Source organism: Suncus etruscus, chromosome 17 (genome assembly GCF_024139225.1).
Source record: "Suncus etruscus isolate mSunEtr1 chromosome 17, mSunEtr1.pri.cur, whole genome shotgun sequence".
In the NCBI taxonomy this organism is placed as follows: Eukaryota; Metazoa; Chordata; class Mammalia; order Eulipotyphla; family Soricidae; genus Suncus; species Suncus etruscus.
Window position 1 is genome coordinate 42,373,877 of NC_064864.1, and position 26,812 is coordinate 42,400,688.

The 26,812-nt window shown below is 37.7% G+C and overlaps 1 protein-coding gene across 3 annotated transcripts in view; it reads right to left on the bottom strand.

The window, feature by feature from the left end:
• Positions 1-26,812, bottom strand: part of HPSE2 (heparanase 2 (inactive)) — a 722,966-nt gene that overhangs the window by 120,224 nt on the left and 575,930 nt on the right. For all 3 annotated transcript variants that reach the window (XM_049790877.1, XM_049790876.1, XM_049790875.1), the window contains 2 exons: positions 16,056-16,162; positions 7,807-7,921 (listed from right to left, as the gene is read on the bottom strand). In XM_049790877.1, the coding sequence (XP_049646834.1) occupies positions 7,807-7,921; positions 16,056-16,162 (222 nt within the window). The remainder of the gene's footprint in view (positions 1-7,806; positions 7,922-16,055; positions 16,163-26,812) is intronic.

A 26,812-nucleotide genomic window follows, 5' to 3' on the forward strand; every position in this document is an offset into this window, starting at 1 on the left:
GCCAGGATACCACATATAGACCAGGACAGGGTAACTAGATCCATACCCAGAAATCCTCTGTAGGGGTTTAAGTGGTTCTGAGGATGAAACTGGGCGTCTGCACATGCAGAAGGCCATAGAGGTATCAATCCAGACTGGACTATCTGGAAAGTATTCGCAGCCATTATTTGATTCTGAGTATGGTGACAGAGTTGGACTGATTTTCTGCCTAGAAGATGGCAGCAATAATGGATTTCCAGTGGTGGGGTGGTTGCAGGAGTGCTCAACTCTCACAGGCAGTCAGGCTTGTTTAGAATCACTGCTTTAATGTACAGATGCTATGAAGGTTTTAAGACTAAGATAAGGGCATAAATTCTGAAGAAGCTCTTTTGCCCAAGTCAAGTCAGAGTTAATCCATTTGGTATGCCTGATTAAATCCTTTCAGTACTTAAAACTAAATCAAGATTAAGTAGAGTCCAAAGTTCGTGGGCTGGGTACATGAAGTTTTTGTTTACTTGTTCTATTTCTATTTTAAGACCGAATTCTATTTAAACAAAAATCAAATATATAGTTATAAAAATAATTATTAAATTAGAAAAGTATAATGTACTATTTTTGGTCTTATGGTCATTTCCATCAATATTATTTGCTATCATCACCACACATCACTGCTCTTGTTATTTGCAAATACACTATTAAAACTAAACAATAATTGCAGCAACCATGAAAGATTCTTCCAAGTCACTAAAGGGTATTTTATCTTTCTCTCGTTTCTTTCTTTTTGCTTTCTCCTATCCTCCTCCCTCCCTTTCTGATAAGATAATTTTTAGGTAAAATTTTAGTAGCTTAGGAAAACTGATGAGGTCAAGTGACCTCAGCCTCAGCCTTAAAATCTCATCCCATCCCAGAAAGGAAGGGAGGAGGCTAGAAGAAAGCAAAAAGGAAAAAGCAAGAGGAAGATAAAGTACCCTCTAGTGACTTGGAAGAATCTTTCATGGTTGCTGCAATTATTGTTTAGTTTTAAATAGTATATTTGCAAATAACAAGAGCAGTGATGTGTGGTGATGATAGCAAATAATATTGATAGAAGTGACCATAAGGCCAAACTGTTAGTCTCATTTTCAAGGCTGGCCATACTCCTCCTTCACCTGAAGAATGCTTTGAATATGGCACACTTTGCTCCTTGGCTCAAATGCAGTGAGGCGATAATTGCTTTCCTTAATTTATTTTAGGTTGTCACACAATTTGCTGTGGCTGTAATCCCTAACAATCACAATCTATGAACAATATAAATGGTGGATGGCAGAGTGAATGTTTCAATTGTTGCTTCTCAGTGATTCACAAAATGCGCTGTCATTAGCACTTTGATGTGACAGATCATGGTTTCCTGGGCTTATTGGGCCATTTATAATTATAAAATGGGAGTGTTGGACCTAATAATGCAGTATGGTTATTGCTTTAATTGCCTTTTCTGGGAAAGCAACTTCTCTAGAGAAAAATAAAATGCAATCTTTAGTTTGTCTTTGACTATCTGTAATCAACACCTCTCAAGTACAGAAATTACAGTTTTCCTTTTCTGTTCTTTTATTTTGGTAATTTAAATTCCCCAAGCATCTACTTTTCAAACTTAAGTCACCATTACTTGAACTAGTTTCCACATTTCTGTAACAGATACCTGGCTAAATCTATACTTAGGTCTATAGTTTTGTTCATGTTCCTAATGAAAATTACTGTAACTGACAGTGTTTTTTACATTCTATGTGTGATTTTTACAAATAATAATAGCAGCTAGCATTAACTGGGTATTTTCTGAGCAGTAAAAACTACAAAGACATTGTTTCTTGCAAGTAACTCCAACAAGATTGAGATAGACACTGTCAGTGCTTCTATTTTATGAGGGAAAATGGACATTTTTTGAGGTTTAGTGATCTACCCAGGAACCTAAAACTATTAGACAGTAGAGCTGCATTGGGAACTCAGGTAAGAATGACTTCAAAGACAATATTTTCCAGTGCTACATTACAATATTGCCCACTCCCTACTCCAGCACCACTATACAGAGAAGGAAGTGAAAACTGTTGCTTGAAAATGATGGTGCCATACATAGTTGGAGCCTGCACTTCCTGCTTTCAACCACAGAGTAGAGCAGAGCTCTTTCTACTCCCTGAGGGAGTAGGAGCAGTCACCTAGTCTGTGTCACCCAACCCTATACCCTCCATTCCAGCTAATAAACAAGCAAAGGGTGAGGAATTTCTATATAAAAGCATGAAGAGCTAAGAGCTGCCAGCCTAGTGACACAGAGCAGGTATAAGCAATGATCTGAGAAGATGGGATGTTAGGGCTGAGGAAGAGAAAGAAAGTCATGCCCAGTGGGCATGCAGCCCAGGCACCTCGACCTCAACCCTGCAGCCAGTCTGGGACCCACTAATTGATCCCACAGCTGGGGACATCTTCTCTCAGCAGCTGAAGCTTCCCACAAAGGAAGTCTCCACATGGAGAAGTCTTTGTCGGGGCCTCGAATGACAGGATAGGATTTCACATCACAGCTACCCTTAAACAGGTACACTCTGTTGCTTTCATCTTCCTGATGGCTCCCACGGGAAAGCAAAGAAAAAGGAAGCCAGCCCAAGAACCAGGCTGCAGGCTGGGTTGGCCGAGTTTCATGTCTTCCCCCCCCCCCCCCCCACCACTTCCAAATCTATAGCTTGGAAACTCTGATTTCACACACCCTGTGTGGCCACTGAACATTAAAGGCTTCCCTAAGTAATTTTTCATAATTCACCCACCATGGCTCTGGAACACAACCCCCTCTGTCCCTCTGCACACACTGTTGTTTTGGATTGGAAAAACTTCCCCAGAACTTTTCTTCCTAGGGATCATCTGTTCTTTACCTCCAAGATGCAGTACATGCATTTCTCCTCCAGAAAGACTTCTCAGTGCCTACACCCACCCTAGGAGGCTGGCTTCTCTTTCTCTTCTGTTTGCTCAAGTGATAATTGAATCAAACTGGAATAATATATTAGCTGAGCTACTTATAGAACCCAAAGCTTTCAAAATAACCATTTCTTTTCCAATAATAGTCTTCTCTCCCCAGATTCTAAAGGCAACAATGACAATAGCAGGGTTTTTGTTTGTTTGTTTGTTTTGACAATAACAGTTTTACAAAGAAGATCCCAGAAACCAAAGCAAACTATTATTAACTCTTATATGTTATCCCTTCTAATAATTTCCTATGTGCAGGTATACCTGCAGAATTGGAATCCCTCTGTCCTACTCAAATTTCTGAAGAATTTTAACAACAATTTTTGGAGGTAGAAATGGAATACGTTTCTTATTAAAATTTAAGTAAAGAGGAAACTGAGGTTCAAAAGACAGACTTTAATTAATGGCACAATGAGGACTAGAACACATAGATCTTGTAGTCTGAGGCTCCTGCTGTGTTTCCCTATACCGCCTCCTAATTAGGTGATGTTCTGGCTAGAAGAAACTGTGCATCAATCCTGCATCAATGAATTGTGGATTTGTAATTGGACGTTCTCCACAGGGATAGATTGAAGTGAATTCTGTGTCTATATCATGACTGGCAGTTGCAAGGGGCACTATGTATCATTAAATAGGGAAATAGGAACAGGGTAGGTACCTCAGACCTCAGTCCTCCAACAGGTTAACCCACAGAGATAGGCAGACATTACTAGAATTTAAAGTTTCTTTCCAATAGTTAAATCATATGAAAACAATGGTAGGTTGCCACTGAGCAAGTTATTATAGGAACCACAACCATGGATCTAATCCCCTCCTGGTGAGCTGTATTCCAGTAGATGACTGTGGACTGTATCCCAGAACAGTGTACACAATAAATGTTCCGTGAGTGGAGATTAGGCCAAACCTAGTGTTTATAAGTTCAGCATAGACAGCTGGCAGAAAGGGATGCTGAGAGCAAATATAAATATCCCCACCCCTATGCCCAGCACAGAAAAGGTAATCCAATGTGAACAAGTGTTCTGTTTTACTCTAAATAAAAGATTCAATTGTTATCTGCCCCAAACACATACCAGACTGTTCACTCTATAAATGAAGAAACCATACCTTATTTATCTAGATGTCCCCAGAATACCTAGAATAGAGCCAGACACATTTGAAGTGTCAGTGTTTTTTGAATTGAATTATTTGTGAGGCTGGCGTGGGAGTTGAGAAGATGTTGTCTAGTAAATCACCATTCCTTTCCCTGAAAGCTCTGTAAATCAAGCTCATAAAAAAAAAAAAAAGCAGCAAGCTAAAATTCCAAAACCCTTTCTTAGGAGAAATGCCCACGGCTGGTGGGGTCTGGACTATGTCCACTCTGTGAGCTCTTCAGCACAAACATCCCTCGCTCCCAGGGGAGCTCAGGACTGGCTGACTAACTGTGGAGACTCATATATCCTCTCTTTCCCAATGGCAGGGGGGCCAGAGGACAGGGTGGGCGGAGGGTGATGAAGCACGGCTGAACTAAATGTTCTCCTCTTCCCAGGAGAAGGAAAATCTCACAACAGTAGGAGGGTTGGTACTTTTCAAGAGGAACAACGATAAAGATCGTGGGACATCTGAAAAGGATTTGTTCTGAAATGAATTTGTTCTGAAGAAAAGTTTCTTTTTAAAAGGGCCACCCTTGCATTCTCTCTTACCTTAGATTGGAATGGCCTTGTCAGACTAGACTAGATGCCTACAAACAGAGCCAGAATTGACGTGGTAGATGAGAAAGGTAAGAGTTGATATGAACTGAGGAAGCACTGATGAGGCCAAGATTGAACTTCTGAATTTATCCCTAGACGAACCAAAAAAACCCCACATTTACTAACAAAAATCTGTTCTGTCCCTGAAATATATGAAGCTGGATTAAAGGAATTAAAATAGAAAACAATAAACATTTTGAGGCCATTAAAATACAACTCATCAATCTCTTTAACTCTCCTCAAATTCTCTGTAAGATTTACTCACAGTGTAAATTTGCAGGTTTTTATTGCCAGTAGTACTGCACTCTTTCTGAGGTGGCAACGAAAATGTGATTCTCTGATCTCTCCCAGTACACATTCCAAGGGCCTGCTAAAGAGACGGCCACATTGGTGCCCTGCTCTAGCCTTGTAAATTCTTTCCAGGGAGACTCAGGACATACACTCTCAACTGCCAAGATCTCCACTTATAAGGTGTAGAATTTACAAGCGCAAAGAAAGGTCTGCTACCTTTTTAAGTGCTTTTACACATGGCTTCTCTAAAAGAGCTTTGTGTTCCCAGAAATCTGCAGGCCAGTCCAGTTGAGCATTTGTTTCTGAATGGAACTTTAGTTTAGTTTCTTCTGAATTGTGAGCTACGTAGCCTATAGGCTGAAGCTCTTGTGCCTTTGTTTTTAAAGGAATTATCTATTGCACTGCTTTGGGAACAAAAAAACCCCATAAGAACCTACACATGGCCATGCAAAGGGACAACAGATTGCTGATGTACAATCCATGCTGATCCAATTCAGGAGTTAGAGTTATCTAACTATCTATCAGTCACAAGCCTTCTTTTTTTCTTAGCCTGCATTTTCTTCACTTCAATTCCTCATGATGTCTGTTCCATTATGGACTTACTTTCAAAGTAAATGCTACCCTCAGACCACAGTACAGACACCAAAAAAAGTATCTCAAGATATAACTTGACACAGAGAAAAGAAAATTGAATTTAGAACTACAAAACTGAGAGTGCCTATATATTACCTGTATATGACTGACATTGGGAAATCACTTTAGAGAACTCTAGTTTCTTTTCAGCAAAAGACACATAAGTAGTTTGTTTAAAGAGACTCTTTCCAGGCTCTGTTCAGAGTGCCGGTCATTATGACAAAGGGCTTGTCTCTTAGTTACATTTGAATTTTTTTAATTCTCAGGATGCTTTAGTTCACAGAGGCCAATGTCAAGGAAAAGTGATCTGCATATAGTCCATGATCAAAAGGAATGAATGATATCTAAGTGAATGAAGGAAAGAAGAAAAAAGACAAAGGGAAGACAGAAAATGGAGAGTTCTGGGGAACTATTGATGAACTATACATTAAACCATATACATTTGTTAATTATTATGCTATTATTTAAATTTTATCTAGTATTTAATTACTAATTATAGAACTATCTTTTAAATTGTGCATTAGTTAATGTTAGATTTCTTCATAAAGTATTTCAATAACTTTTCATATTACCAACAATAAAAGTTAAATTCCTTTTAGCTTACTAAACCCTTTCAGTCTGACCTAGGCCACCTCATGTTGCCTCTGTCTGCCACCCCAGTCTGGCATCAACACTTTGGTTTTTGTATTTCCTTAAACAAACCAAGTCTGTTCACACCTTGGAATTCTCTTGCCTGAAAGCAATTCAGTATTTGTATGACTGGCTCTTCTCATTGGGCCCTTAGCAGAAATGCCAGATTCTCAAAGGTATCTTGCACGTATACTCTAAAGAAACCTCTATGACTGTGTTAGTTTTTTTGCTTATTCATTTATCTATTACTAGTTTTCTCTATGCAGCCTGATAGTCACTAATTATTTTTATTATATTGATTTCATTTGTATATTTCGAATATGTGTTCCTGGTTGTTATTTATATCTGAAACTTTATAAAGTCAAGACAAAAAGAAACACAATGATTTCAAACATAAGATGTGCTCTCCAGCTGTCCATATGCTACACTTGTGAATATAAGCAACAGTGCCAACTTAGTCTATGTGACTTACCTAGAATTCTATATAACCAGTGATATAAAAATTACTTAGTAGTCTAACCTAGAAGGAGTCTTCTGAGCATGGAAATGATGCTAAGGATACCAAGTGTTTTCTGTTTTCTGTTCTGTGTTCTGGGCTTAGAACTTTCATGACTCAGAGGCTTCTGCAGGATAAGATCAGATAGTGATAGGCAGAGGAAAGGAGCAAAGGAAAGGAGCAAACGAATGGAGGAGTGTTTATAGATTCCAGGTGACTTGTTTACTATGATGAAGAGGTGATTTCATAGGAAGAACATTGGATCAGGGCTCAGAGACAGGCTATGCATAAGACTGGCTTTATATCTTTCATACCAACTATCTGTCTCCCCATCATACAAGTGTAACTAGATCATCTCCAAGGGAAATCCCAGCTTTGACATTTTCTGAGTTAATGAGAAGAGTCTGATCCTTTCCCATGAATGTGATGCCTGTGAAAGGATAACCCATTTACTGTTTCTGATAACTGCAGCTTTTCCATACTAAGAGGATTTCTTTGATCAGTCAGTACAGTCATAGGAGAGTAGATTAAGTTAAAATCTGATTATGATGCTCTTCTTTAATATTCTATCCCACTGCTTTCCTAGAAGAAGACAGTGCTCTGGGCAAATGTCTGTGCAGACATTCTGTGTTTACATCGAAATCAAGTCTAATTGTAGCCACTCTCTAAGAGATGGGTACTGTATTCCTACTGTATTCCATCTTCCCCAACACTCTCCCATCTGCTTTCAACATGCTGCAACTGACGTTAACTAATGTCTCCTATTAGCATTAAAAGAAAACAATCTGGAAAAATTCACTCAGGCTGACTTCAAACAGGCCACAAGTAGATGTGGAATCTCAACTGCACAAGGTTGGTTAAAATAACAGTATAAAATAGATATATAATATGCAAATGTGTATATGTATATACATATTTGTGATTATGTAAAAACAAAGTCTGTAAAATGGGTCAAGGATTGTTCTGTCTATAAAACTAAATAGTAAGAGAAGGAGGAGAAAAATTCTCCCAGAATGGAATAAGACACCATCAACAGAAAAGGAGTTGGGAATCTTTGTCCACACTTACTGGCAAGGGGTTAAAGTTCTGGTCCACAAGATGATTGTATCCATGGTCAAAAAATGAATGCCGGATCACTACATCGATGCCTTGACTGGCCAGCATTCCTAATGTGTTCAACCATCTAAAGAGAAGGGTAAGAAGCTACATCAATACACTTTTAAAAAACAGCATATAGCAAGCTCTTTAGATATTGGCCAAAATTTACACAAATATCCCAATTCTCCTCAGAAATTTACTTAGCAATTTAAAAATTACTTACACATTGTACACAGCTGAAAGAGATTTTAGGGATTATCAAATTCAACCTCTTTGTTTTATAGAAAAAGAAACAGAGTTCCAGGGGAATACAATGAATTGCTCTTGGTTATACAATAGCATGTTACTTACTAGTAAGTTATCTTTTATTCCTCTAATACCAATAAATAAAACTTTAATTACTTGTAAACCTGAAGTCACAGAACATCCAAACCACAAGAGCATGTGAACTTTACTTTCCATACCTCAAACTCCCCTACTTGCTCTCTAATACTGTGCATGTATCTCTCACATGACGATAACCACTATACTCAATATACCCCTATAACTTCTGCAAGAACATTCCTGTGGGGGGGGGAGAATATTCCTGAGATTTGCATCCCTCACACATCACGGTTAACAGTAGAGGTAATAATACTTTCTATTGGCACCATAATGAATAGTGCAGGGATTTGAGCATGCTGCCACCGGAAACATGTTGCCGTGGAGGCACTGCATTGCTCACATTTATTACAAACCCATACTATGCCAAGTACTATACTTACTTCCCAGAGCAAGCTATCCTTCAAACACTGCTTTCAAAACTACTTCCAACACTCATTACTAATTAATCTCTCATCATTATTTACTTAGAATTCATGGATTCATTTTTCCATATCCTATATATTTCTACTTTTGGAATTTAGGAAATCCCTAATTATAATAATATGTGTGTAAGAAATATGATTTAGATATTCAGTTCTATCAGTGTCAGAGACAAAGCACTTCAGTCTTTTCTGGGCATATATCTGGCAATTCCATCACCTCTTCTCCCTTCCTGTTTCATTCTATACTCCATTTCTTGGTCTCAAGGTGAAATAAGAATACTCTTGGCTACCCAAACATACCAAAATTTATCATAGTTAATTGCATTTTTATATATGCTGAGTAGTGCTTCCTATAATCCAGCTAGCTCATCTTGTAAATTTCTTTTAATCTGTTCATCTTATGTCAAATGTCATCTCTTTTTAAACCCTACTGCCCCAGGCAAGAGAAGTACCTCCTTCCCCTGTACTTCCCCAGAATTCTTATTCATACTCTCTGCTAGCCTGTGACATAATTACTTACTTTTTTTTGCCCTCACCAATTGACTATGAATTTATTCAGAATTAGAGGTTGCAATTTTTATTCACCAAACCAGTCATTACACTGTAGATATGCAATACTCTATGATACAGACATTTTACCTGGGTATAGTTAGATTCCAAGAGTTTTCAGAAACATCATCCAATACAAGGGGAAAACAATGCATAGTTATGATTCCTGATACCTAAAGCCATATGAAGCCCCAAAATAGTGACTTGTAAAATTAAGTTTTTTCCTATTGCAATAAATATTTTATATTATGGATGTATATATTGTTTTAAAATATTTTACATTTACAACCATATTTCATTGCATAGGAAAATAATGAATATTTACAGGTAATTAGAAAGTTAAAATAAAACAAATGAAATAGTAACACAAAAATCAAAGTTTTTAGTCAAAAAGAAGCCCTGACAGTAAAACAGCAAAGCGAGGCATTTTGACCCAAGGTACTGAAATTACTTTTAGAATATCACAAGCTACTTATTTTGATTATTTTTGTTAATTTAGCAGTTGTGTGAAATTAGGAAAACAATTAATTATATTTATATTTTTCCTTTGGTTACTTATAATTAGTATAAATATCTTGAATTCTGAACTTCAGCCTCTTACCTCCAAGTGTTTTTCCCTGTTGAAGTAGTAGCAATGCAATAGGGTCTATATTGCAGAAGTATTGAAAAGTATACCTAAACAACCTTTCTGTCCTGTGCTATTGAATAAATAAAATAACAGAAGACATGTTATCACATATATTTGAATCCCTGCATTTAGTAGTATCTGCACACATCATAAGACTGTATGATGGTATTGTTGTAGGCAAAAGGATCAATATGTTTATTAATTTATTATTAATAAAACAAAATTAATCAGCTGTAAATGTCAAATCTTGGCATTGAGAATACATAGAAAAATGCTGTGTGGCTATTAACTCATTCATGCAAATCATTTATAAAGCATTGGGTTTATAAATCTCTGTACATTAACATTTACAGGAACTTTGTCAAATTCCTATTTGTGATCTTTACAGAACCTAACACAGTGACCTACAAATAATATATGCTCCAAACATGAACATTAATTAGCAAATTCCTTTCATTTGGCCATGGTAAATTGGTAGTATCTAGTCTAGGAGTCTCAAACTCAATTTACCTGAGGGCCGCAGGAGGCAAAGTCAGGGTGAGGCAGGGCAGCATAAGGGATTTCATTTACCGAATATTCGCAATGAAAAATCGCATTAGTAAGAAAAAAAATCGCAAAAAATCGCATTAAACATTTGCATACCCCAGATGAAACTGCTCGGGATATGCGAATGTTTAATGCGATTTTTTTCTTACTAACGCGATTTTTATTGCAATTATTCAGTAAGCGAATAATCGCAAATACTGCAATATTTGAAGGCTGGCTGCAGGCCAAAAAATGTTGTATGGAGGGCTGCAAACGGCCCGCGGGCCGCGAGTTTGAGACCCCTGATCTGGTCTGTCTAAAGTGATGGGTAAGAAACTGCAAATTTCTAAATATATCTGCATTCAAAAATTACTCTAGCCAGAATATCTGTATCCCCATTTATATTTGGAATAAAAAGGTGAGCAGTGAAGTTATATTAATCTTTCTCCTCTAATAACAAGCTCCCTGCTGAGAGAAATAAAGGTGTTACCATGGTGGCTCCTTTTATGCTACACTAAAGAAAGGTGGTAAGACTCTTGGGGTATGCAACCAAGGATGACACTTCATCTATTATTTCCCATTCCACAAAATTTTTAGCATAGCAGACATTATGTCTACTTAATGTCAGACTACAGAATGTCAAAGTTTTATCAATGTATGAAAATGTCTCAAAACTATAGTTAGGGAAACTATCCTTTAATACTAATTTTTGATTCATACAGGCATGTGTTTATATGCTAACAAGCTCTGAGTTTTACCACTATAAAAATGGCTTTAAAAAGACTTCTTTTGAAATTTGTTTACCTTTTGCAATTTGTCCTAGAATGCTTTCATTTTTATTCCAAGAGACAATTCATGTCCCTTGGAGAGCTGAGCTCAAACAGCACATTACTAAAGGACTGCGATCACAGGGATCATAAGGGAATAAGAAAAACATGGAACAGAATGTGCTAGTTTTCATTTCATCTGTTAACTAAACTTACTGAATGTCTGAACTACAACTAAAAACATCAAAATAACTATTAGCTCTATTTCTTCAAAGTGACTGTAGAGACCTACAAATATTTGGTTGGTACCCATGAGAAGACAGGTTTATCTAGTTTCCTCTGAGAGAGGCATATGATATTTCTCAATTGCTATAGGGAAGAATGCTCATAAAAATAGTTTAACTGAGGTGCAGAAGCTTCTCAGCCTAATATAGTCCCATCTGCTTATTTCTGCTTCCACTTGTTTAGAGAGTGCTGTTTCCTCCTTGACGATGCCTTTAGTCTCAATGTCAGATAGTGTTTTACCTTATGTTTTACCTTATATAGTGTTTTTACCTTATGGTTTCAGGCCTGATATCAAGGTCTTTAATCCATTTGGATTTGATCTTTGTGCATGGTGTTAGATGGGGATCTGAGTTTGCTTTTTTTGCAAGTCGCTAACCAGATGTGCCAACACCACTTGTTGAAGAGGCTTTTCTTGCTCCATTTTGTATTTCTTGCCCTTTTACCAAAGATTAGTTGGTTGTATGTCTGGGGAACATTCTCTGAATACTCAAATTCACTAATCTGAGGATCTGTCTTTATTCCAATACCATGATGTTTTATAACTATTGCTTTGTAATACAGTTTAAAATTGGGGGAAAGTAATGCCTCCCATATTCCTTTCCCCAAGGATTGCTTTAGTTATTTGTGAATGTTTATTGTTCCAAATTAATTTCAGGAGTGTTTGATCCACTTCTTTTTTTGGGGGGGGTGGGTTTTGGGTTTTGGGTCACATCTGGCAGCTCAGGGGTTACTCCTGGCTCTATGCTCAGAAATCGCGTCTGGCAGGCTCAGGGGGACCATATGGGATGCTGGGATTCGAACCAATGACCTTCTGAATGAAAGGCAAATACCTTACCTCCATGCTATCTCTCTGGCCCCAGGTTGTTTTCTTAATGTCCATTCTTCCCTATCATTATTGGTGTATAAAAAGGCCATTGACTTTTGTGTATTAATTTTGTAGCCTGACCATTTCTATAGAAATCTATTGTTTCTAGGCACTTTTTGGTAGAGTCTATAGGGTTTTCTAAATATATTATCATGTTATCTGCAAACAGTGAGAGCTTGACTTATTCCTTTCCTATCTAGATGCCCTTGATATCTTTTCCTTGCCTAATAGCTATGGCAAGTACTCTAGTACTGTGTTGAATAGGAGTGGTGAGAGAGGGCAGCCTTTTCTTGTACCAGATTTTAGGGGAAAGGCTTTTAGTTTATCTCCATTGATAATAATATTTGCCATTGGCTTGTGGTAGATGGCATTGACTATATTGAGAATAGTTCCTTTCATTTGCATCTTGATGAGGGTTTTTTTTTTATCAAAAATGGGTGTTGGAACTTATTGAATGCTTTCTATGCATCTATTATATGATCATATCATATTTTTGTTTTTCTTTTTGTTGATATGTTGTAGTATGTTGATTGATTTACGGATGTTAAACCATCCTTGCATTCCTGCAATGAAACCTACTTGGTCATGGTGAATAACATTCTTGATGATGCTCCACATTGCTAATCATCAAGGAGATGCAAATCAAAACAATGAGGTACCATCTCACACCACAGAGACTGGCACACATCACAATAACAATCAGTGCTGGCTGGGGTGTGCAGAGAAAAGAACTCTCACTCACTGCTGGTGGGAATGCCGTCTAGTTCAGCCTTTATGGAAAACAATATGGAGATTCCTCAAAAAACTGGAAATTAAGCTACCATGTGATCCAGCTATATCACTTCTAGAGATATCCCCTGGGAGCACAAAAATACAATTCAAAAAAATTCCTTCCTCACACCTATATTCATTGCAGTGCTATTTACAATAGCCAGACTCTGGAAACAACCAAGATGCCCCTCAACAGATGAAAGGCTAAAGAAACTGTGGTTCATACACACAATAGAATATTGGCAGCTGTCAGGAGAGATGAAGTCATGAAATTTTCCTATGCATGGATATAAATGGAATCTATTATGTGGAGTGAAATAAGTCAGAGGGAGAGAGGTAGACACAGAATAGTCTCACACTCATCTATGGGTTTTAAGAAAAATTAAAGACATTACTGTAATAATGTCCAGAGACAATAGAGTTAAGGGCTGGAAGGGCTGGCAAAACCAGATCACAATTTGAAGCTCACCACACAAAGAGTGGTGAACGCTGTTAGGGAAATAACTACACTAGCAACTAGCATGACAATGTTAAAGAATAAGAGAAGTAGAATGCCTGTCTTGAATACAGGCGGGGGTGTGGCAGAGGGAGGTATTGGTGGTGGGAATGCTGCCCTGTTTAAGGGGGGGTATTCTGTTTATGACTGAAACCCAACTACAAATATGCTGTAATCATGGTGCTTAAGTTTTCTAAAATTTTTATTATAGAGGTATTGGTTAGTTGACATATATAACTTTTTTTCTACCCAGTCGACATATATAACTTTTAAATGCAAAGTTAAAATGATAATTACTTAAATCAGAAATTGTCACTGTGGTAGGTCTTTTTGTATTACCTAATAATCTGAGAATAAACTGGCAATAAACATTTTGAGTGCTTAAAAAAAGAAAATCATCATGAAAAATAGATTTATTAAAGAGTTGAAAAAATAAATTCAAGGAACTAAAAAAATAGTGTAACTGAATTACTTGCTGGACCCTTCCTTGGAGTACTTTAATAAATTGTTTAAATAAATCATTCTTCTGCTGATTTCAGAGGGCCTCTGTTGTACTGCTAATTGGGCTTTTCATCTTAGTGCCAGAGTTCATGCTGAAACTAGGTATAACGTGTACTTCTGAAAGACTCAATGCCAACTTATTCCATGTCATTCAAAAATGCCTTGGTCATTGAACAACTGCTCTGTCCTAGTTATGTTAGGGGCTGAAGACACAAAGACTGGAGATCCAAGGTACCATCATGTGTAACAAAACAAATACTTGTTAAACTCATCCGCATCCTCCAGGGCTCCGTTTTACATAGGCTGCTAGACTAATGAGTCTTTCACAATGAAGAAGTAGATTTCTTGGTAGGGTGCTTCATCTAGGAATCTAGATGCTTCAGCTAGGAACAGTCTCTGGCATGAAACACCTAGCTCAGTTCTTAGGAGGATCTTGCTCAGCCCACATCTGAGGGATTTGTTCCAGTTACATGTTGCTAATAGGATAGTAAGATACCTTTATGAATTTGGTTTGTTATCCTCCAGATGACTACTGTAGAATTCATATAATTTTTCTGTTGTCTATCTCTTCAAACTCTTGTGCATACTGTCACCAAAATCAGTACTTCAAAATACACATCAGATATTGTCTTCTTCAGATAGTTTGCCATTGAGTATTGAGAAAGCTTTACTTTTTCCCACTTGGTTTTAAGGTTTAACTTTTTTATTTTTATTTTTTGGTGATGATCAGTGATGCTCAGGGGTTACTTCTGGCTATGTGCTCAGAAATCGCTCCTGGCTTGAGGACCATATGGGACGTGGGGATTGAATTGCAATCTGTCCTAGGCTAGCACAGGCAAGGCAGATGCCTTACCATTATGCCACCACTCTGGCCCCAGGATAAACATTTTAAGGTACTTAAAACCCCCTTCCTAGCCTCAGTCCTTAGTGCGTCCTTTCAGATACTAAGCATTTTTGGCACATTCATTTCCTCATTTCTGCCCCTGTCTCTTATATTACTGTAACCTGAAATTCTTCCCTCTGCCATCAGTGCTAGTCTACATTGATAGTAATTATAGTTGGCTTTCTACGACCCTCATTCAAATACCATTTCCCACTTAAAATCCTTTTTAATCTCTGCCATTCCAAAAAACTTAGATCCTATAAATATCCACCAGTTTTTTGGGGAATGGTCAAGTGAAGAAGAGAGAGATAGTATGTAATGTAGGGGCAAAGAAGCTAAATTATGAAGTAGACAGCCTGAGATTGAGTTCACACTGCCACTAATTAATAATTTCATATATATCACTGAGTTATTATAAAGTAACTATATCTGTTTTACTGGTTATTAGACAGAATACATATGAAATGCTTCAAATAGTACTTGGCCCATAGTAATAAAATACTATATATTTAAAGTTATGATGATGATGATGATATATTTCCTGCTTTAAAGCTTTACTTTATTTTCTATTTCTGTTCTTCCAATTTTAAGTTTCTGAAAGGCAAGGCTTATGCTTTTTTATTCTTTTTTAAAAAGTTCCTATGATTACTTTATTATTTCTTTTATTAATAGTCACCCCTAAGCAGTGCAATTAGTTCTACACTTAGCATTTTAGAGTGGAAGAGGCAGAAATCAGGAGCACAGGTGAAGGTATTCAGTGCAAGGGATAGAACATAAGGACAGATGCTCTACCACTTGAGCTATCTCCTCAACTGCCTGACTTAGCCTTAACTCTTTCCAAGACTAAGGTGAAAATTAGGTGAGAAAATGTATGTTGTCTGTACTGTATTTTGACACAGACAATAAATAATGTTTATTACAGCTATTATTTTTGTTTAATGCCTGCATCTCTAAGTGCTTGAGAGATCACCTGTTCTTTTGTTAGTCAAAGGCAAATGGATGAATAATTTTTAGAGGAAACAAAACCCTCCCCCCCCCCATTGCCTTCAACATTGAACGCAAAGGACACAATATGAAGTGTCCTGGTTTCTCTGTGCTTTGTTTTTTAAAGCCTCAAGGAGTAAAGTCAAAAGTGTTACTCACAAGAATCCTGCAGCATAGGAATCTGATAGATTGTTTGTGCCTCCAGCTGAGGTTGTCACCACACCTTCAAGCCAAATCTTCTTTCCAGGGGTATATGTATTAACCACCTGTTCACACAACAGAAGCAGAAGGGGATAATGAGATTTTTCAAAGTTATTCCCAAATGAGAAAAAACACATGTTCCCTTGCTCCCAGGTGGCCATGATCTGCAATTTTTAGAATTACGACGTACATATTCAGGGAGCTAGTAGGTATGTATGTACACATGTGCATGCACAAACGCACAAGTAATACAAATAATACAAGTAATAATATTGGCACATTTCTGCTTAAAATAAGTTTTATTTCCTTAAATAAACACAAGTGATAATGTAACAAGAGAATAGACATAAACTAACTAAAACATCCTTCATTAAAATATATATATCTTATATATTTTCTGTTAACAACTATGGGTGAAGGGGGGTATTCTGTTTATGACTGAAACCCAACTACAAACATGCTTGTAATCATGGTGTTTAAATAAAGATTTATATATTAAAAATAAAAATAAATCATGGTGCTTAAATAAAGATTTATATATTAAAAATTAAAAATAATTAAATAAATAGAAAGCAATTTTTCTTAATACTATGTTTTGGCACTTTCACAGATAAGCATGTCCTTAAATTGAAAGTCCTGAGCCATGGTAATTGCAGAAACCAATGTTTGTGAGAGGTATTTTATAATTATCCTGGCATGCATCTATATTACCATCTTTTTTTTTTTTTTTTGCTTTGAAGGGCATGTACTGGCAGGAATTACTCCTGAATCTGTGCTCAAAGAACACTCATGGCAGTACTTGGGGCCTGTATGCTCTGGTAGGGATAGAACCCTAGTTGACTGAGTATAAAGTTATATTATCTCTCCAGTCCCAACAACCACTTGTTAAACTTCTGTATATGTAAGAAGATTGACCTACAGGCATAAAATCCTACACAGAGTGTAACTATCCAAGCAGAAAAATTGCCTCTTATCAAAAGGCTGCCTTCTGAAGTTTCAAAATGGGTGCTTTGCCACTACTGCATCTGGGACAGGTGCAGTGAACCATGCCATCTGACAGGTAATGGAGGGGGAAATTGACTCAGGCCCTACAGGCAGCACTCTGCCACTACTGCAGCTGGGACAGGCGTACAGGAAGGTGAACCACATCATCTGACATGTAGGCAGGGATTGAACCATGTCTAACTGATGGCACTCTGCCATTACTGCAGCTGGGAAAGGCGTGCACAGAGGTGAACCATATTTTCAGACAGATAAGGGGGAGGAGGAATCTGACCCAGGCCCAGACCTCCACCACACCTTCTGACAGGTAAAGGGGAAGGGGAAACCTTGTTTTCGTTGGGCAAGGCAGAGGGGGCATATACCTTCTGGGCAAGTAAAGTGAGGGAGGAGAATTGAGGGTAGGGCCAAACCTCAGTGACCACAGCCATCATACCCATCTAGAGCTACATTGCAGAGACGGGACCCAGCCCCACGCCACAGGTGACAGGGGAGGGCTGAAATCTAAAGACAGTACACTTTAAGCCAAACCACCAAATGCAAAGAAATATGGGTAAATTAAGGAAGACACTAACAACCAGGGATATGGAGAGAAATACTGGCAAGTTTTCAAGTCCACCAAAACACACAGGCCCAATAGATGAGGACCTAAAAGCGGCAATGAAACCCATGGCAATGAAAATCAAGGAATCACTAGCCAGTGAGTTCAAGAAATGTATATGAAAAAATCAACAAACTCAAAAAGAGCTTTTACAGAAGATGAGAGAATCCATACAAATGGAATTAAATAAAATAAAAAATGTCTTAGCAAGCCGTAATAGCAGAATTATACAGTTGGAGAATAGCATAAAAGAACTTCAAGAAAAACTACAAATCAAAAATGACAAAGACGCTAATAAGGAAATAAAAGGTAAAGCATTAGAAAAAATGTTAGGGTACTTAATGAACAAAAACAAAAGAAATAATCTAAGGATTGTAGGAATACCAGAAGGGTAATGGGAAAAACAAGTGGTGAGGGAAATAATAGCAGAAAACTTTCACACCCTCTGGAAAGAGGCTCCAGTGCAAATGCAGGAGGTAAAGAGTCCCTAATAAAATAGACCCTAATAAACCAACACCAAGACATATAGTCATCCAAATGGCAAAAAACAAAGAGAAAGATGAGCTCCTTAAAGGAAAATAAGAATCAAATCAGATCTCCCATTTGAAACAATTCAAGCAAGAGGACAGTGGAAATACATATTTAAATGATTGAATAAAAGAAAATTACAACCTAGAGTCCACTACCTGGCAAAACTCTCATTCATATGGAAGGGAGGACTAAAACATTATCAGACAAAAAAAAAACTTGCATTATTTGCACAAACAAAACTGATTCTAAATGATCTACTCAGAGATTAATTACACAATCCAAACTCCTGATTGTAAAAACAAACACCCTACACACTACAACTGCACAATAGCCCTCTCTGTCGATCTCCTTAAATGTCAATGGACTAAACTCTCCCATTAAAAGACACATAGTAGAGAGTTGGATCAGAAAACAAAAATGGGATTTCTGCTGCCTGCAAAAAACACACCTACAACTACAGGATAGATACAGGCTAAGTATAAAAGGATGAAAATCAATTATTCAAGCCAATGTTAAATAAAAAAGCAGGAACAGCCATTCTTTTTTTGTGTGTGTGTGTGTTTTGTTTTTTTTTGGGTCACACCCGGCAGTGCTCAGGGGTTACTCCTGGCTTCATGCTCAGAAATTGCTCCTGGCAGGCACGGGAGACCATATGGGACGCCGGGATTCGAACCGATGACCTTCTGCATGAAAGGCAAACGCCTTACCTCCATGCTATCTCTCCGGCCCCAGGAACAGCCATTCTTATATCAGACCAAATTACATTCAACCTCAAGAAAGTGATCAGAGACCCTGAAGGTCACAGCTTACTGATCAGGGGAACACTAGACAAAGAGTACTAACTCTGGTCAATATTAATGCACCAAATGCAGAGCCAGCAAAATATGTAAGGTATTTGCTCGCAAACCTAGAGAAACATATGAAAGGAAATGTGATAGTTGTGGAAGATCTCAATACTCCACTTTCACCAATGGACAGATCTACCAGACAGAAAATTAGCAAAGATAGAAGAGTCCTAAATGAGAAATTAGAAGAACTAGGACTAATGGACTTATATAGGGCCCTCCACTCCCAGAAAGCAGAATACACATTCTTTTTATGTGCACATAGAACCTTCTCCAGAATAGACCATCCCTTAGGATATAGGTCTAACTTACACAAAGTAACAAATATAAGTCTTTCTTTTCATTTCATTTCATTTTATTTTATTTAAACACTTTGATTACATACATGATTGTGTTTGGGCTTCAGTCATGTAAAGAACACCACCCATCACCAGTGCAACATTCCCATCACCAATGTCCCAAATCTCCCTCCTCCCCACTCAACCCCTGCCTGTACTCTAGATCTTTCGGATTGTTTTTTGGGTTTCCACTTCATTGATTTCTGCTCTCAGCTTTGTTGTTTCCTTCTGTCTCCCTATTTTTGGGTCCTTTTGTTGAGCACTTTCTAATTCTATGAGCGGTATCATTAAGCTATTCAGGTAGGCCCCTTCTTCCTTCCTGATGTGTGCTTGCAAAGCTATAAATTTTCCTCTCTGTACTGCTTTTGCTGTGTCCCATAAGTTCTGATAGTTTGTGTCTTTATTATCATTTGTTCCCAGGAAAGTTTTGATTTCCTCTTTGATTTTATCTTGGTCCCACAAGTTATTCAGTATGAGGCTGTTTAACTTCAAGGTGTTAAAGTTTTTCTTCTGTGTGCCTTTGGAATTCACATATAATTTCAGAGCCTTGTGGTCAGCAAAGGTAGCCTGTAAAATTTCTATCTTCTTGATATTATAGAGGTATGTTTTATGTGCCAGCATGTAGTCTATCCTGGAGAATGTCCCATGTACATTGGAGAAAAATGTGTATCCAGGTTTCTGGGGATGGAGTGTCCTATATATATCAACTAGGCCTCTTTCTTCCATTTCTCTTCTTAGGTCTAGTATATTCTTGTTGGGTTTCAGTCTGGTTGAACTATCCAGTGTTGACAAAGCCGTGTTGAGGTCCCGCACAATTATTGTGTTGTTATTGATATTATTTTTCAGATTTGTCAACAATTGTATTAAATATTTTGCTGGCCCCTCATTCAGTGAATATATGTTTAGGAGAGTGATTTCTTCCTGCTATACATATCCCTTGATTAATACAAAATGTGCATCTTTGTCCCTTACAACTTTCCTGAGTATAAAGTTTGCATCATCTGATATTAGTATGGCCACTCCAGCTTTTTTATGGGTGTTGTTTGCTTGGATGATTTTCCTCCAGCCTTTTATTTTGAGTCTATGTTTGTTCTGACTATTCAGGTGTGTTTCGTGTAAGCAGCAGAAAGTTGGATTGTGTTTTTTGATTCATTTAGCCACTCTGTGTCTCTTAACTGGTGCATTTAGTCCATTGACATTGAGAGAAAGAATTGTCCTGGGATTTAATGCCATCTTTATATCAAAATTTGGTGTGTCTTTGGTCAGTCTTGTCTTAAATTAGGTCTTTCAGTTTTTCTTTTTTTTTTTTTTTTGGTTTTTGGGCCACACCCGGTAACGCTCAGGGGTTACTCCTGGTTATGTGCTCAGGAGTTGCTCCTGGCTTGGGGGACCATATGGGACACCGGGGGATCGAACCATGGTCCGTCCAAGGCTAGCGCAGGCAAGGCAGGCACCTTACCTTTAGCGCCACCGCCCGGCCCCTTCAGTTTTTCTCTTAAGACTGGTTTTGAGTCTGTAAAGTTTCTGAGCTGTTGTTTGTCTGTGAAACCATGTATTTTTCCGTCAAACATGAAAGTGAGTTTTGCTGAGTACAGTATTCTTGGCGAAACATTTATTTCATTGAGTTTTGTCACTATGTCCCACCAACTGCTTTCTGGCCTTGAGTGTCTCTGGTGACAGGTCTGCTGTAAATCTCAAGGATGTTCCCTTGAATATAATTTCCCTTTTTGATCTTGCTGCTTTCAGAATTCTGTCTCTATCTGTGGGAATCGTCATTGTGACTAGGATGTGTCTTGGGGTATTTTTTTCTGGGGTCTCTTTTGGTTGGTACTCTTCGGGCATGCAGGATTTGATTGTATATATTCTTTAGCTCTGGAAGTTTCTCTTTAATGATGTTCTTCTTTTCTTTCTTTTTTTTTTTTTTTAGTTTTTGGGTCACACCCGGCAGTGCTCAGGGGTTACTCCTGGCTGTCTGCTCAGAAATAGCTCCTGGCAGGCACGGGGGACCATATGGGACACCAGGATTCGAACCAACCACCTTTGGTCCTGGATCGGCTGCTTGCAAGGCAAACACCGCTGTGCTATGTCTCCGGGCCCTTAATGATGTTCTTGACTATTGATTCTTCCTGGAAATTTTCTTCTTTGGTCTCTGGGACTCCAATGATTCTTAATTTGTTTCTGTTGAGCTTATCATAGACGTCTATTTTCATCTGTTCCCATTCTTTGACTAATTTTTCCATTATCTATTCATTTGCTTTAAATTTTTTCCCAATTTCTCCTGCTGTATGGAATTGTTATTTATCTCATCTTCCACAGCACCAATTCTATTCTCAGCTTATGTTAGCCTGTTGAAGAGCATATTCATTTTGTCATTCAATTCAATGACTGAGTTTTTCAGGCCGTTATTTGACCTGTTATTTCAGTTTGGAGTTTTGTGATTTCTGTCTTCATATTTTCTTGGTTTTTATTAGTGTTCTGTTCAACTCGATCCATGGTTTCTTTGAGTTCTTTGAGCATCTTCCATATTTCTTGTCTAAACTCCTTATCTGAGAGATTGATTAGTTGGTTGGCCATTTTCTGGTCATCAGAATTGTCACCTTCATTCTCTAAGTCTGATGCTGGCCTGCGTTGTTTCCCCATTGTTACACTTGTCTTGTGGGTATGTGTTGTGGTGGTATTTATTGGCTAAATGATGTGTGCGGCCACACTCTTCTGGCTCCACCCTTTCTGGGTGGGTTGACTTGCCTCCAAGGAAGGGGAGCCCTCCATGGTTGAAGCCTCACAGAGGATAAAATCTTAGGCCCAAGCACGCAGCAGAGAAGACAGTCTGGGGAGAAATGCTGGGTTTCAGTGATCCAGCTCAGTTCTTATCAGTTCTTAGTGTGATTTTTTCTTCTTGTTGCAGTGGAGCCTCTGGGAGAGCGAGTTTTCTGGGCCCTTTTCAGCTCACTCCCAAGAGGTTCAGGAGACAGGACAGGAGACAAACACATACAGGCAGCACTCACAATTTCACACAATTGGGCCTCACTGGGCCGGTGTAGATTTTCCCAGCCTGACTTCACAAACAGGGGACCTGCCTTTTGTGAAGTACTGCTTATAACCGGTTTTCACTTTAGAAAACAGTTCCTTGGCCTTCGGCTCCTTGAATGAGTCTCTGGGAGAGAGAATTTTCTGGGCCTTTTTCAGCCCACTCCCAAGAGGTTTAGGAGACAGGACAGGAGACAAACACACACAGTCAGCATACACAGTTTCACACAGTCGGGCCCCCCTCAAATATAAGGATTTCTAATGAAGCACCCTATCAGATCACTATGCAACAGAGATCAAGACTGACTGTAAAAAGAAGCTATAGAGAAAATCCAACACCTGGGGATTAAACAACATGCTGCTCAATAACAGATGGATTAAAGAAGAACTCAAGAAAGAAATAAAAAGATTCCTTGAGACAAACTATAATGAAGAGATAAATTGTCGAAATCTGTGGAACACAGAAATAGCAGAAATTAGGGTGAAACTCATAGCAATACAGGCCTATATAAAGAAAGAGGAAAATGACAAAATCAACAGTTTAAAGGGACATCTTAAGAAGCTGGAAAAACAACAGCAAAAAAAGCCAAACTTAACCAGAAGACAAGAAATAATAAAAACCAGAGCAGAAATAAACACCATACAAACAAGAAAAAAACACAAAAAAATTTAGGAGACCAAGAGTTAGTTTTTTTAAAGAATAAATAATAGAAAAACCACTGACAAGACTCATAAAAAAAGAGGGAAAACACTCAAATAAATAGAACTATAAATAAAAAGGGAGAGATTACAACAGAACCCCAAGAAATCCTACACATCATGAGGACTTATTATGAACAACTATACTCAATCAGGTTAGAGAACTCAGAAGAAAACTCAGAAGAAAATTTTTGGAAAAATATCATCTTTCAACTGGATAAGGAGGAGGTAGAAAACCTAAACAGGCAATCACATCTAAAAAATTTGAATTAGCAATTAAGAAATTCCCCAAGAACAAAAGTCCAGGTCCAGATGGTTTTACAGGTAAATTCTATCAAAATTCTTAGAAGAATTACAACCACTGATCCACAGGCTCTTCCAAAACATTGAAAAGACAGGAATCCTTCCTAATTTCTTTTATGAGGCCAATATCACACTCATTCACAAAGATGGCAAAGACACTGCCAAGAAAGAAAACTACATACCAATCTCACTAATGAACATAGATGTAGAAATCCTAAACAAAATCTTAGCAAAACAGGGACTGGAGAGATAGTATGGAGGTAGGGCATTTTCCTTGCATGCAGAAGGACAGTGGTTCAAATCCCAGCATCGCATATAGCCTCCCGAGTCTTCCAGGAGCGACTTCTGAGCATAGATCCAAGAGAAATCCCTGAGCGCTGCCAGGTGTGACCCCCCCCAAAAAAGAAACAATACAAAAAATATAACAATAATGTAGCAAACCGAATCCAACACTACATCAAAAAGATTATACACCATGACCAAGTGGGTTTTATCCCAGGGATGCAAGGATGGTTCAACATATGCAAATCAATCAACATAATATATCACATCATAAACTAGAAAGACAAAAATCACATGATTATATCAATTAATGCAGAGAAAACGTTTGACAAAATCCAACACCCATTCAAGATAAAAAAAAAAACACTCAGCAAAATAGGACTAGAAAGGAATCTTCCTCAAGATAGTTACAGATATCTATAAAAAGGCCACAGCCAACATTATCCTTAATGGCAAAAAATTGAATGCATTTCCACTAAGGTCAGGAAGTAGGCAAGGCTGTCCACTCTGTCCACTCTTATTCAATATAGTTTTAGAAATCTTAGCAATAACATTCAGACAAGAGAAGGAAATCAAAGGAATCCAATAGGAAAAGAGGAACTCAAACTATCTCATTTTGCAGATGATATGATGATATATAGATACTCCTTGCTTGACGACCAATTTCCATTTCAAAGACTTGGTCATTAAGCGAATTGGCCCTTAAGTGAGGAACTGCATGTACTGTATACAGTAGTACAGTATATGCACAGTACTTGACAATACAGTGTTCTGAATAAAAAAATAACGAGAAAGCTCAAACTAAAAACCTCCACTTGTTTTAATTTGCATAGGTTGTGTAATTTACACACAGTACATGTATTACAGAACATAAAGTTAGTAAAGTAGGTAATTAAAGCACCAAAAATCACTGTACTGTAAAGTGTACAAGATGGAAAAAGGATATTAAAATAAAATAAAATAACGGTGAAGAGATGTTCATAAGAGTGAGTGGTCGATAAACAGGTAGGTTATTAAGCAAGGAGTATCTGTACATAGAAAACCCTAAAGAGTCCACAATAAAACTCCTAGAAACAATTAACCAATACAGCTAAGTGGCCGGCTACAAAGTCAATACACAAATGACAGTAGCATCCCTCCAGTGATGGCTAACCTTTTTGAGCCCAAGTGCCCAAACTGCTGCACAGAAACAAAGAATTTCCTCAAAAGTGCCAGCACATCAAGTAAACATTAATAACAAGATTTTAATATCTAAAAACTATGTGGGACGTACCACATATCTTAATTGTGAATATTCCCACATGCTAGATGCAAGGCCTTTGCATGCCACCGCTGGATAGGTTCGCCATCGCAGCACGAAGTAGAGGAGAAAGAGATTAAGGAGAAAATCCCATTTAAAATAGTATCTAAAAATAACAAGTACCTAGGAATCAACCTTATAAGAGAATAGAAGGACCTATTCCATGAAAACTTCAAAACACTTCAGAAAGAAATGAAAGAGGATGTAAGAAAATGACGAACATCCCATGCTCATGGGTAGGTAGAATCACCATCGTCAAAATGACTATCTTACCTAAACTTCTATATAAATCTAATGTAATCCCTATCCAAATTCAGACATCATTTTTTATATACCTCACCAATTTTTTTTATAAATATAAAATTTTTATTTTGATTATAGTGACTTACATATCTTTCACAGTAATATTTTTGGTACATATTAACATTGAATAAGGGGAATTCCCATCACCAAACCAGTCCTCCCTCCACCCCCGTTCCCATTCTGGATCCCATATCCCCCACCCTCACCACCAGGCTGCTAGAATGAGTGGTCCCCTCTGTGTGTAGCTTACTATTTAGTGGTTATACAACTGTTTGGTCTTGGGACCCTCCATTATTTCCCCATCTATTTGAGAGGGGGAACTTGATAGTTCAAGTTATGTGGTTTTGGTTGAAGAAAGGAAAAGCAATAAAATGGGGTAAAACTTGAATAAGCCTAAAATGAGCTGAGTCCTCCTAGACAGAGGCTCTCCAACTCAGTTTGAGTTGGGAAAAAGGAATTGAGACACCACAACAATACAAAAAAAAATCAAATAAAATAGCCAGTAAGCACTACAGCAATAAGGACAAGCACCACATAATAGCCACGGTCCTGAAATAAAAACATGACAGAGCACAAAAAGGAGAAAAACAAACAAAAATACAAAAAAAAAAAGAAGAGAAAAAAAATGGCGACAACAACTTCAATATTCACACCGTAATAAAGGAGTCAAAAAATAAATAAAAAAGATTATTGTGTGTGTTTGTGTGTGTGTGTCTTTCCTGCATAGGCACAGGTGTGACCCCCCCAAATAAAAGAAACAATACAAAAAAAATAACAATAATGTAGCAAACCGAATCCAACACTACATCAAAAAGATTATACACCATGACCAAGTGGGTTTTATCCCAGGGATGCAAGGATGGTTCAACATATGCAAATCAATCAACATAATATATCACATCATAAGCTAGAAAGACAAAAATCACATGATTATATCAATTAAATGTTAAAATTAAATGTTGAGGACAATAGAAAGAGAATTCCCTTGGCCTAAGAGATACAGGGTTTCTCCACCCTTGAAGTATACTGTCATGGGATTAACTATAGACTCCTTGCATGTTCATTTACTCTCCCCTCTTCTCTTAGACATCATTTTTTAAAGACTTAGAACAACCAATCATAAAATTCATCTGGAACCACAAAAGACCCAGGTTAGCCAAATACATACTGAAAAACAAGAAGCTGGGTGGCATCTCTTTACCTAACCTGAAACTTTACTATAAAGCCATAGTGATCAAAACAACATGGTACTGGAACCAAGAGTCTCAGACCAGTGGGTTAGAACAGAATATCCAGAGATAAATCCCCAAATATACAGTCTATTAATTTTTGACAAAAGAGTCAAGAACTTGAAATGTACCAAAGACAGTCTCTTCAACAAATGGTGTTGGAACAACTGGATAACCACCTGTAAGAAATTAAAAATTGATCCAGACCTCACACCTTATACAAAAGTCCATTCAAAAGGATTAAAAGCCTTGATATCA